This window comes from Capricornis sumatraensis, chromosome 4 (assembly GCF_032405125.1).
Source record: "Capricornis sumatraensis isolate serow.1 chromosome 4, serow.2, whole genome shotgun sequence".
In the NCBI taxonomy this organism is placed as follows: Eukaryota; Metazoa; Chordata; class Mammalia; order Artiodactyla; family Bovidae; genus Capricornis; species Capricornis sumatraensis.
The window spans coordinates 147557009-147569592 of NC_091072.1; the positions used below are offsets into that span (position 1 = coordinate 147557009).

The 12584-nt window shown below is 57.6% G+C and overlaps 1 protein-coding gene across 3 annotated transcripts; it reads right to left on the bottom strand.

Annotated features, from left to right (window-relative positions):
* Positions 1-180: 180 nt before the first annotated feature.
* Positions 181-12297, bottom strand: ATN1 (atrophin 1). 3 transcript variants are annotated; one of them, XM_068972221.1, is made up of 10 exons: positions 12168-12297; positions 7118-7305; positions 6727-6864; positions 6476-6589; positions 3782-5763; positions 3408-3630; positions 2346-3042; positions 1311-1454; positions 806-986; positions 181-628 (listed from the first exon to the last, which is right to left on the bottom strand). In XM_068972221.1, exons 2-10 carry the CDS (start codon positions 7142-7144, stop codon positions 595-597), a joined length of 3540 nt encoding a protein of 1179 aa, XP_068828322.1. In that variant the 5' UTR covers positions 7145-7305; positions 12168-12297; the 3' UTR covers positions 181-594. The 3 variants fall into 3 exon arrangements, with proteins under 3 accessions (XP_068828322.1, XP_068828320.1, XP_068828321.1); XM_068972219.1 differs by having other exon boundaries at positions 3782-5766; XM_068972220.1 differs by lacking the exon at positions 12168-12297 and adding an exon at positions 8547-8575 and having other exon boundaries at positions 3782-5766.
* Positions 12298-12584: the final 287 nt, after the last annotated feature.

The window sequence follows — 12584 nt, forward strand, 5'->3', positions numbered from 1 at the left end:
GTCACTGCGCGGAGACCCACACCCCCACCCACGCCCCACAGCCCACAAAGAAACAGCCACAGACATCTTCCTGGGGAGTCGTGAGGATGTTTTTGTTTGGTTGGTTTCGTTTGGGATGTTCTTTAAAGAGCGTCATATAGATATTTATATATATAAATTATTAATGTGGGGGAGGGGCAAGGGTCATACATCGCAGTGAGGGTGCGCACACGGGGGTTGGGGGGACGGCTGGGGAGGGGCAGGGGCGGCACACGATGCTACGCAAAACAGCCACGGCTAACAGATGAAATAATCACACCAGGGGTGGGGGGCGGGCAGCGCCCACAGGGCTGGGAGGGGTGGGTTGGACGTGGGGGAGGAAGAAAGTTGGGGGCCAAGGGAGAGGGACCCGGTCCAAGATACTGTGCGCTTTCTGCCCCCACCCACCCCCTCCCCACCACAAGAGCCTCGGCCTTGCATCTGTCCCTTCCTCCCTCCTGCCCAGAGGCCCGAGGCCTGGGGCCTGAGCCGCACCCGGAGGCTCTGAGCGGCAGGTGGGGAGGGAGGCCTCCTTGGTCCAGAGGCAGGGGCATGGTGCTCTCTTGATCGCAGGTCCTACAGCGGCTTGTCGCTTTCCTTCTTCAGATGACTGGGGGGAGAGCGGACAGAATAGGGGGTGGGGGGGAAACAGACTGAGGTCCATCCTGAGTCGGCCCGCTCACTGAGGATGCGTGCCCTCCCGCGGGGGCCACACCCACCCCTGGCGGGCTGGGGTGCATCCCCTCCGCCGGGTCCCTTCCGGTGGGTTCCAGGCACCCTGTGGTACCTGTAGTAGTCCTCCTGGGCGGGCAGCGGCACACTGTGCAGCGGGTGATGGGCGTGCAGCCACTGCTGCTGCTCCAGCGCAAGGCGCTGCAACTCAGCCGACTGTGCGTGCATGGCCTGCAGCTGGTGAGCTGCCGACATCGGGGCAGAGAGGGAGGCTGGCAGGTCCCGGTATGGAGCAGCTGTGGGCAGGAAGGGCAGGGGCCACATGAGTGATGAGGTACTCAGGTGGCCAGACACTGTACATACAGAGGAACCGCAACTAATCAACTTAGGTGACAGCTGGTCCTGCAAGCTGCCAAGGTGGTTAGGATCCAGGCCTCTGAGCCGGACCCTAACATCTGTGCCTCTCGGCCAGGACCTCAGCCGTCCAGCTTCCATTCCCAGTTCCTCCCGCCACCTCCTCATCTCTCCTCTCCCCAAGCCCAATAAGACTAATTCCAGCACCTAACTTCCTCCATTCTTTCTCTCCAGAGACCGTCCCCACCCCCAACCTCCATCCTTACCAAAGAGCTGGTGACGAAGAACTTCGTTCTCGTGCAGAGGGTGAGGAAGAAGGGGGTTGGGGAGGGTCCCAGCTGGGTAGGGGATCCGGGTAAGGTGAGACCCTGAGGCCAGGGGGTCAATGAGAGGGTGCACCGAGGCAGAGGCTGGAGGGTAGAGAAGAGGAAGGTGTCACAAGAAGGCAGGTTTGGGGAAAACCATGCATTTGGGTGAAGGGCTCCATGCCTGGGAAGAGAGGTGGACGATCAAACACAGGGTGATCCAGTGAATCAAGAGAGGCACAATGGAGGGGCTAGGGGTCTGGGAGATGGACAGGGAAAGACCCTACTGCAGGAGGGACAGACAGACGGATGGCAGAGGACAGGAGATTCCAGTTCTCAGAGGGACCTGAGGAATAGGGAGTGGACTACCGAGAGGAGATGGAAGAGAAAAGGAAGTTTAGGAAATGAGACAGGGAAGAACTTAGAGAGCACAAGGAGCCTGGAATGAATGTGACTGGAAGGCTAGAGGGGGCAGTGTTCTGACAATTAGAAAAATAGTAGAAAGACTCATTGTGAGTAAAGCTCATTGTCACTTGTGATCCCACAACCTGAGCCACAGGGCTTTCTAGAAGGTCACGTATCTATATAGATTCGGAGAGGAACATGAAACATCTCTGCCTAGATGGAGAAGATGGCAAGAAACAATAAAGCTGAACCCAGAGCAGCAAGGAAATAGTTATGAGAAGGGCTCAGGGACAGGCTGTGAGGGGAGGAAGGTCACACTGCTTTAAAGGTCCCCACCTCCGGCTTCTACCATGGGGTGTGGGGGGAGACGCCAGACCTGAATGGGGCTGGGGTGTGAGGCAGGGTCTCTGTAGTAAGGCTGGGGTAGGAGGAGACAGGCTGGGGAGGCAAAGACCAGGGCAGCAACCTCAGCAGAGCAGCTCAGGCCAGATGTGGGGTGGGAAGTCCAGGCCTGAGCAACAGAAGTGCGCAATGACCTGCTAGGATGCAAGGTGATCTCAAAGGGCCTGGCCAAGGACGAGGGAGTCTCACCTGCGTGGATGGCATCCTGCTGGTGGAGGTGCAGGTGAGAGTGGATGTGGGAGTGCTGGTGGTGATGGGGGGTCACGTTGAGCATCTGCAGCCGCGCCAGCGGGTCATTGCCCAGGGCGGCCACCCTTTCTGCGTGCTGCCTCTCAGCCGCCAGGCGCTCCGCGTAGGACATGTCAGGCCGCAGGGCGGGCCCAGCTGCCAGCGCTAGACGTTCTCTCTCCAGGGGCCCCAGGCTCGGATGGAAGGGGAAAGGGTGCAAGCCCGGGGGGCCAGGCTGCAAAGCCAGGCCCCCGTGTCGCGGAAAGGGGTCCAGGCCTGGCCCAGGGACCCCATGTAGGGGCTCCAGCTCGCTGGGCTTCACCTCAAAGCCAGGCTTGAGGCGGTCACGCAGGTCTCGTTCACGGGCTTCCCGCTCCCTCTCCCGGGCTGCTGGGTCACTGCTGTACAAGGCCGGGACATTGTAACCCAGGAGCCCCGGGTCCACTGCCCCCAGGGGCACGTAGAACGGATGGTTGCGATTGCCAGGAGACATCACATGGGGCCGGGCGTATTCGCTGAGGGTGCGTAGGGCGGGAGTGTCGGGGCCCAGGTAAGGGGGCACTGTAGCCACAGCACTGCCCGGCTCAAACGGAGGGCGATGGGGCACTGGGCCGAGAGATGGGCACTCCACTGGAGCACGGCCCTCCTGAGCCAACTTCTGTGGGACACAGGGAGACGCGGGGTCAACAAGGCAGGTCCGGGTTCTCAGCTGCTAATTTGTCTCAGCACCTGAATGCCTAAAGCCTCAGCTTACTGTAACTCGGCCTACCAGGGATTTCCCTGCCCCTTCTCTTCTACAGAGGAGAGATGCTCTTCCTACGATCCACGGGTACTCTGACCTGAGCTTGCCTTTCTTCAGCCCAAGGATGCAATTCCTGCCGCTGGAATCCTCTGGTCTCCATTTCCTGGGTAGCCATGGCTCCTCCTGTCCGACAGGTGGCGCATGGCCCCACCCCCTCGAACCTCCCTGAGTCGCGTAGAGGGCGGCCCCGAGGAGGGAGGCGCGCACAGTGACGCACTCACCACGCTGCGTTCCAGCTCGCGCTCCTTCTCGCGCTCGCGTTCCTTCTCGCGCTCCCGCTCGCGCTCGCGCTCCTTTTCTTCGCGCGCGCGCTGCTCGGCCTCGCGCCGCACCTTCTCTACCAGGTCGGCCCGTTTCTTGGCCAGCTTGGAGCCCTCCAGCGGCACGAAGTACAGATCGCTGCGCGCGCACGAGTTAAAGCCGCGGTCCAGGTGTTTGTTGAACCTGCCGGGCGCCGAGGTAGCGTGCGCTCAGCCCCTGCGAGCGGCAACCCCACTGGCGGCCGAGAGCAGGGCCTGGAGTACTTTGAAAAGCATTACTCGAACGCGGGGCCCATCCCGCGCTCGCCACCCCCAACCCCAGCCCCGGCGCTCACCTGGCCGACTGGCTGGCGTGGCTGGGCACATCTACCACCTTGGGAGGGGGCGAGGGGCTGCGGGCCGGGGGCACCGGGCTCTCGGGGGTCTCATATTCCTCCGCCGGCTCCTGTTTGATCTGCGTGGCGCTCAAGGGCGGCCCAGAGGCGGCGGCCGCAGGCGGTGCGGGCAGGGATGACAGGCCGGAGGGCCCCGCAGGCGGCAGCGGCCCGGGCCCCACGGTGGGCGACCCCGGCTTGAAGGTCCCTGGGCCTGCGGGCGGCGAGGTGCCTCGGTAGCCCGGTGGGGTCCCCGTTCGGAAGGAGGGCGGCGACCCCGGCTTGTATCCAGGTGGAGTGGCTGTCTTGTAGGCCCCTGGGGACGGGGCTCGCTTGCCATACGGCAGGGGCCCAGGTGGGGAGGCTGTCTTGTAGCCTGCTGGCGAGGAAGCCACTGTAGCAATGACCGTGGAAAGTGTGGCCGAGGAAGTGGTGACCGGAGGCACCGGTGGAAAGGGGTAGGGCGCCCCTGGGGGGCCCTGGGAAGGAGAGGGGTGTGAACCTGGGTAGGACCCTTGAGAGGAGGAAGAGGAATTGGAAGAAGAGGAGGCTGGGGGTCCATTGGGACCTGCTTGGCTGTAGGACACCTGGCTGTGAGGTGGGGGCAGGTGTGCTGGTCCTGGTGGATAGGGTCTCAGAGACCCCAGGGAGGGAGACATGGCATAGGGGTGTGCATGGTGGGAACCACCGCTCTCCAGGGGGTGAGGATATGCTCCAGGGGGAGGGGGCCCAGAGCCCCCATGATGTGGTGGTGGTTGCTGCTGCTGTTGCTGTTGCTGGTGGTGGTGGTGATGTGTTGGGGCTGATGGGTGGGCTGTGGACTGGCCTCCAGCTGAAGGAGGGAAGGGACCTGGGTGGGCACTGCTGTTGGCTAAGAGGCGGCCATAGGGAGGAGGTTGGGGGGGACCCTGGCTCCACACAGCCTGGGATGGGAGAGAAGGCTGCGTATACTTGGGGGGCTGATTGGAGACAGAGAGACTGGTCGGGGGAGGGAAGGAGTGGGGATAACTGGGCAGTGCCTGGGAAGCGGGGTACTGGGAGGCAGAGGCAGAAGAACTGGAAGAGGCGGCTGCTGCAGAGCTGCTAGCAGAGGATGAGTAAGGATACCTCATTGGGGGGGCAGGGGCTGAAGAGGACGCAGGGGGCAGAGGATGGGGTGAAGGAGCAAGAGTGGGGCCCTTCTCCGGGCCAGGAGGAAGTCCACCCATGCTCTGCCCCATGGCATGGGGGGAGGGGAGATGCCCAGGTAGTGGCTGGGCCCCCAGGCCAGGAGGAGAGGCCGATGCATTGTTAAGGGGTCGAAGGGCAGGTGGGGGAGGCAGGTTTGGTGTCACGTGGGGGAAGGAAGTTGGTGGTGGCGCAGACGGTAGGTTTCCACCACCGACTGGAGTGTTAGGCGGCTTTGCTGAAGGAGCACCACCAGCCCCAGAGCTTGATATTGAAATGGGGGTCGTGGGTGGGGGGTGCTGCTTACCCCCACTAGGGGCCCCCACTGAAGAGGCAGCCCCACCCCCCTTGGGACCCAGTGAGGGTCCAGACAAAACCCCCCCACCAGACCCCCCAGGGTAGAGCTGTGGATGAGGGGGAGGAGCCCCTGGAGGAGTCTGGAACATCCGAGATGTGGGGGGCTCCATGGGAGCATGATATCCAGTGGGTGTCACAGAAGGGTGGGGTTCAAAGCCAGGCTCTGGCTGTCGGGGGGTGCTGTCAGGCGGTGGAGGGGAGGGAGGGAAGAGTGGAGGTGGGTGATAGGGGCGGGCTGGGCCCTGAGACAGGCCAGAAGATGAGTCGGAGTCATTCTCCACGCTTCCAGGGCTGTAGATGCTAGGAGACGTGCTCCGGTTGTCCTGGTCGATGTCCCTGGGGTCGCTGCTGCCATCGTCATTGAGGCTCCGCCCATCCAGACTGTCCAGATCAGAGGGAGACTGGGGCCGGGGCAGCTCCTGCTGCACAAGAGGGAGAGCCATGGTGGCCTTTGCTTTTCCTGCCTCCCCTGGAATTGGGGCCTCGCTGGCACAGAATGATTTCCCATCGACAGCACACCACTGCACCACAACAGGAAGAGTACTCTTGCTCAAGCCCACCGCCTGGCCTTCTGGGGATCCTCCACTCTCACAGTCTCTCTGCTGCTCCCTAGCAGGCATTCGAGTTCCCTCAAGGCAAACCCAGTTCCTTCCTCAGGCATCCATCTCTAGCATCTCCTCCCATTCCACAGCTGAACCCAAATCCGTATCTTCCACCAGCCCATCTGCCATCCTCTCATCTCATCCACCCTTCTAATTAAACATCCCAGAAACCACTGGTTCTTAAGAAGACCGCTTCTGCGTGCTCTTTATGACTTACTTGTTCCTCCTACTGAGACTTCTCACCCTGGATCTCCTCCTCAGACCCTGCCTGAAAACCAGGCCCTAGAAAGGGAGAGCCTGGAATCCCCCATGCTCTACCCATTCCTCTTTGGCACTGCCTGGTCACCTGACACTCTGGCCAGAGCCCTGAAGATCTGACTGACATCCAGACAGGCCACTTCCATAAGCACTCGGGTAAGAATTTTCTCTCATATTGCAGACAAAATTAAAGTAAGAATTGTGAGTGAAAGAAAGTTTGGGTGAAAGAATGTCAAGAAAATGGGTCAAGATGGCGACAAGGGTCTCCCACCTCAGTTTTGGTCTTTTTTGGTGCGTTGGTCTCCTCACTTTCGCTCTCTGAGATCTCTTCACTCCGGCCCTGCTTGCTGACCTTTGGGGTGGAGGCTTCCTCTACTCGGGCTTTCTGTTAGAAAGAAAGAAAATTCCTATCTTGTACTTCCACCAGTGCCCTCGGCCAGACAGGAAGCTCCCCACAACACACACATACACCGTCAGCCCCAGTGCCCGGGCATCCTGTGGCAGGACGTGGGGACAGAATACCTTGGCCGTCTGCCTAGACTTCTCGGCTTTGCCATCGCTGCTGGACGTGCTGACCCCGCCAGGGGAGGCCCGGCCCCTCGGTCTCAGCTCTTCCCGGGGCCCGGGGGCCTCTTTCTTCCGTCCACTCCTCATTGACATCTGAGGGAGAAGGAAGTGAGCAGATGATGCGGTTTTCTACATCACACCTCACCGCATCCTGTGCCTTCTTTCTATTCCCCTCCAGTGGCTGTCGTGGAAGGATGAGGTTCAAAGCCAGGCTCGGCTGTCTGGGGAGGAAGCAAGGAGGGAGGAAAGAGTCGAGGAGGGTGGCCGGGGTGAGCAGGGCACTGGGACAGGCCAGAATCTTCCCTGACCGTGGCCTTCTGTGTCTTTCATTTTAGCTCCTACTCACTGAGTCTTTATTCTGTCGTGTCTTCATTCTTCAGGCTGTGGAGACCCCATTCTCCTCTGCCCGGGCAGCTGGATACAGAAACTTCTCTGCTTCACCCTAAGTTCCCCCCAGCTACGGCCTGGGAAGCAAGAAGCAGGCTCTCCGAGTTTTCAGCACCTGGAACTTGCAGGGTCTGTCTGCAATGAAGCCTGTTGGAAAAAGACCATCAGAGTCTCCAAACTGGAGAACAGAGTCTGAAGGGGGTACTGCTGCACTTGTCAAGGGGCTGAGTGGGCAGCCCGGCCATGACACACTGCTGGCTTGCCCATGGGCTGCTCCAGCTGTCTGGAAGTGAGGGCAATGTCATCCCCTTCATCTCTCAGGAAGGCAGAAAGCGCAGATGTTTCTAAGCGCCCCAATTCAGGAGATCACACTACTTCCCCCTTGGAAATATATGTGCACACAAAATTCCACAGAGCCTTACAAAAGGAGCACAAAGAGATGTACCTGAAATATAAGCTGATTTATTGAGTGCCTTATGTCAAGCCCTTAGATGACATAAAGTCCAATTTCATTTCATATTTACAACCATCCCTGAAAGTGAAATTCATTCAGTCGTGTCTGATTCTTTGCGACCCCATGGTCTATACAGTCCAGGGAATTCTCCAGGCCAGAATACTGGAGTGGGTAGCCATTCCCTTCTCCAGGGGATCTTCCCAATCCAGGGATTGAACCCATATTTCCCACATTGCAGGTGGATTCTTTACCAGCTGAGCCACCAGGGAAGCCCAACCCTATAAAAGAGGTAGTCTTACTATTCCCATTATATAGGTGAGGAGACTGAGGATCAAAGATTGTGATTGTGACTTGCCCAACTTCACGTGATGAGTACACAGTGAGGAGCTAGACACAGTGCCAGAATCAAGCCCCATCCCCCTGACTTCCAAGCGCATGCTCTTTTTTCAGTATTTAGCTATACTCTCATCAGAAGTTGGTGAGGAGAATTCTCAGAAGGCCTAGATCAGTCTCTGAGATATGAAAAGAATCTTTCTTCACATTAGAGTAGGTGGGAGAACAATGTCCCATTCAATAGTGCAAAGGCACACAGCCCTACCAATGCCAGGACCAAACTGAGGTGTCCCCAAAGTGCTGAACTTCAGTTCTGAGTCTCATAAGCCCCCGCTCCAGTGCTAGTGCTTAGGTCCCCTAAGCGTGGAGGAAAACTCAGAGCTTTCACTTTACCAACCAAATCAGTGGAGATCACTGAGCAAACTGAGTTTATACATAAGTAAGCCTGCCCTCCCATCTGGTTTAGACAGGGGCTCCCAGCTCCTCATAGCCAATCTATATACATCTATATGTTTCCTTATATGTCCATATTTACATAGTCAGCAATTTTCATTTCCACTTGTGTTTCCTGCTAAGTGTCACATCTCTCCATGTTACTTACCATAAGATCTTTTGAGAGCAAAAATACTGTCTTCTTTTTATTTATTTTTGGTTGCCGAAGGAGGGCTGTTGTGCCCCGGCTTCTTGTCACATTGGCTTCTCTTGGAGCAGAGGCTCAATAGCTGTGGTTCACAGGTCTAGTTGCTCCACGGCACGGGGGATCTTCCCGGACCAGGGGCTGAACCCACGTCCTCTGCATTGGCAGGAAAATTCTTAACCACTGGACCACCAGGGAAGTCCCCAAAATACTATTTTCTTACTGTTTTCTTCCTTTCTATATCGCTCGCAATGTCCTGTACATATGGGTGTTCTGGTCTCTTTTTACTACGGACCTTTAAACCCACTGACTTTAGTTAAGTCTTCTTGAATGAAGTGCTGCTGGCCTCGGTGAGAACGGAGCAGGCTTAGCCACCTACTCTGAGCTGAAAGCCCTGGTTATGTAAACAGCGTTTCCACATTCTATAGTGTATTTTCCCAAGGAATACAGAGTAATTCTTTCTCACTCACCTCCACTGAACCCTCCTGAGGCATGCAGTGAGGGGTGAGCCTAACTTTTCCAGGAAACTTACTAAAAATCTACTTGAAGTCACAAAATAGCTGGGTCAGAGCCCAGGTCTGAGCTTACAAGTGATGCTCTGCCCAGTCTCCCAGCCATTTCTCTTCCACTACAATTACTACCACATTTTTGAGCTGCTGTGTAAACTGATTTTCTAATATTGTCAACCCACCCCCACCAAAACCCAACATAACAAAAGGGGGAAACAATCTTAACGAAAGCACAAGAGAGATGATAGTGACTGGTGTGTATTTTGGCAGCCCCTATAAAGGAGGGTACTTGTCTTCCTATCACAGAACCATCTTCACCGTAGGTGAGTCAGGGAAAGGCAGGAATGGAGGTACCTGAAGAACAGAGCAAGCCCAGGGTGCCCCTCCCCCACCTCAACTTTTAATCAGTTGAAATCTGATAAAACTAGCAATGGGTAGCTCTGAAGAAGAAAAGCAGTCATGAAAGGGTAGGTGACCCTGGGGAGGAGGAGTGGCAGAAGGAGATAGGGCTGGGTTATACATACATTCCTGAACCAGGAGCCTGTTGTAGCGCCTGCAAGCTGAGCTAACTACCCTCCTTCCTGCTCTAGTAGTCTGTCACTGTAATTCCAATTTATAAAGCACCTACTGTGTGTCTGCAAAAAACTAAGCACCTTCACCTTCAGCACCTTACTGCAAAAGTAAAATTATAAAGGCCAGACTGGGGAGGTGGAAACATGAAAAATAAGGAAAAAAGAGTCTCTAGGTAAGAACAGGGAAAAAAAATTAAGGGAGAAATGTAAGAGGTCAGAAGGAATACACTCGAGGCACAAGGCTTTCTAGGATGGGCTTGCAGGGTAAATTTCAGGAACGTAGGCCCAGCCCCCACCATTGTTCCAGAACTTCCAGACTAACAAACCAGTCCTAGATAACAATGCAGCCCAGACCAGTAGATAACAAGATAGGGCCTAAGCTTGAGGATCTACAGTTGTCACTGGGACCTCAGATACCATCTTATCTGTGACCCTTCATCAGTGAGGCCAGGGCTCAAAGAAAGAGAAGTGACTTGCCCAAGGTCACAGTTACTCAGAGGTGCAGCCAGGACTAGACCAGGAACCACGTCTCCTGGCTCTGGTACTGAAGCCCACCACACCAGCTGTTCCACAGCCCTCTCCCCTGGGCCACTCTCACCTGGGATGGGCATGGAGGGCCTAGCCATGCTTACAAGGTGGGAGAAATAGAAGGTCGAAGGCTGGCTGAGGGAAAGGGTCACTATGGAGACAGTCTGGGAAAGAGGAAAAGGGATACCTGGGAAGGAAGACTCAAGTTTAAGAAAAGGGAGAAAAACCTGCACAAAGAAGCAAAAAGACTACTGTATACATGAAGTCCCGGGACTTGCCTGGTAGTCCAGTGGTTAAGAATCTGCCTGCCAATGCAGAGAACACAGGTTTGATCCCTGGCCTGGGAACTAAGATCCCACATGTTGCGGGGCAACTAAGCTTTGTATGCCACAATTACTGAGCCTGAGCACCCTAGAGCCCATGCTCCACAACAAGAGAAGCCAACAGCAATGAGAAGCGGGCACACTGCAACTCAAGAAAGCCCATGTACAGGAAAAAGAGCCCGCACGCCACAAAGACCCAGCACCGCCAAAAATAAAATTAAATAATACATATTTTTAAAGTCTCTAATAACAAACTGCCAAGGGTGGTATAACTAGGATCAGGAGCATTTCTATTCTCCCACCATGCCTAAGAGGAAGGACTTGAAGAAACACACATGACCTGCATGGAATATGTCTACTTGTTCCCAAAGACAGCTGGATGGAGGCTGGTGGAGGCTCCGAGGAACCTCCTCTCCACCAGCAGCACCAGAAACATCCCCCAGAACTCAGCCAAGAGTCCCAAGGACACAGTAAAAGGCTGAGGCCCCCGTCAAGATTCTGAGCCCCCATCTCTTGGACATCCCACTGGATCATTGCCATGGCAACAAAATGGCAGACCCTACCCCTCAAAAGTCCATCCCAGGGGTCCATCTGTCAGCCACTCCCCCTCCAGTTGCCAAAGCAACTCTAGTCCTCCTATGGCACTTAAAGAGTACCTACCCCAGTAGAGAGAAGTGCGTGCACAAAGGGAAATCTTCGAGCACAAAACAGTAATGAAGGATCCACCCCCTCTTAAAGAAACCACAGCTAGAGGGGCAGTGGGTGCTCTGGGGATTTGTGGGTGGGGGTCACAACTTGTTTGGAGTGCCTGTAAGATTGCCCAGTTCGCTCCAGTCCACCCTCCCAGAAACCGTTTCCCCCCCAAGTCTCCCTCCAGGGGTCCTGTCTTCCTCATCACTTGCAGGAGGAACCACACTACTGGGCCCCAACATGCCCCTCTCCAAGAAGTACCTACGCCTGGCATTGGAAAAAGCTGACCCGGAGTTGGGGAAAGAAAACTGAGTCACAAAGGGATCACCTTCCCACTTCCACCTGGGAATACGCCGGGTTTTTCTTCTCAAAGGCGGCCCTATCGGAGCGAGTCCCGGTTTCCCCAGGTTCCAATCTCCTCCTTCAATCAGCTACAAACCCTTTCTATCTACCTACCACACCCCTTCCCCATTTCCCACCTTCCTTCTATACCTGGCACCCCGAACCCCGGGCTCTGACACCCGGGTCTGGGCCTTTGGGGGTTCTCCTGGAGTCCTCATGCTCCACCTCGCTGCCATCTCTCCATTCCTTTTTACCTTCGCCCAAAGCCCCCTCCCGGGCACCCCGTTTTTCCTCCACCAAACTCCCACCTCGGGGTTCCTCTTTGGGTCTCGGGGTCCTGCCCACCCTCCTGCCCCACTGGCCTTCCTCCTGAGACCCTCCCACCTCCCTCTACCTTCCAGATCTTCCAAGTGCCCCGACCCCCTTCCCTCCTCGGTGGCCGGCCCCACCCCTTGAGCCCCCAGCCTCAAGCCGGGCACTGCCCGCAGTGGGGGACCAGATCGGAAAAATAACAAATGGAGGCGGCGGCGGCTGCGGGAGGTGGAACTGGGGAGGGTGGGGGTGGGGAGCCGCGGACCAGAACCCCGGCGGGCCCGAGGCCCAGGCGGCAGCAGGGCTTACCTGGTTGTAGCTCGGGACGGCTGGCTGGCTCCGAGCGGATTCGGGGTTCCGGCGCCTCCGGGGGGCGGCGGCGGCCGCTCCCCCGCCCCCCTCTCCTCTTCCCGGCTTCAGTCGCCGCCGCGACGGCGGCGGCGGCGGCCCCGACCCCCCCGGAGGGCGGCCCCCATCCCCCCTCTTACCCCACCTGGCCCCGGTCTCCCGCCGGCCTCCGGAGCAAATCCCGATCCCTGCTCTGGCTCGGCCCCTCCCCAGGCCCGCCGCCTCCTCCCCCGGCCACCCGGAACGCCCGGGCCGCGCCACTCGCCCCCGCCGCGCCGCCGTCCGCCCCCGCGGCCCGGCCGGCTCTCCGCGCGGCTGCGACCCGCCGCCTCCCGCCCACCGCCCGCGCCCGCCCGGCGCAGCCCTCACCGCCGCGAT

What these genes read in the sequence shown, in the direction of transcription:
- ATN1 (XM_068972219.1), bottom strand. Translation starts at nt 7,144, where the DNA reads ATGAAGACACGACAGAATAAAGACTCA. An exon ending in CAAAAAAGACCAAAACTGAG is followed by an intron (nt 5,767 to 6,475) that starts GTGGGAGACCCT and finishes CCTCTTGTGCAG; the next exon opens with CAGGAGCTGCCCCGGCCCCA. An exon ending in CACGCCAGCCAGTCGGCCAG is followed by an intron (nt 3,631 to 3,781) that starts GTGAGCGCCGGG and finishes GGCGCCCGGCAG; the next exon opens with GTTCAACAAACACCTGGACC.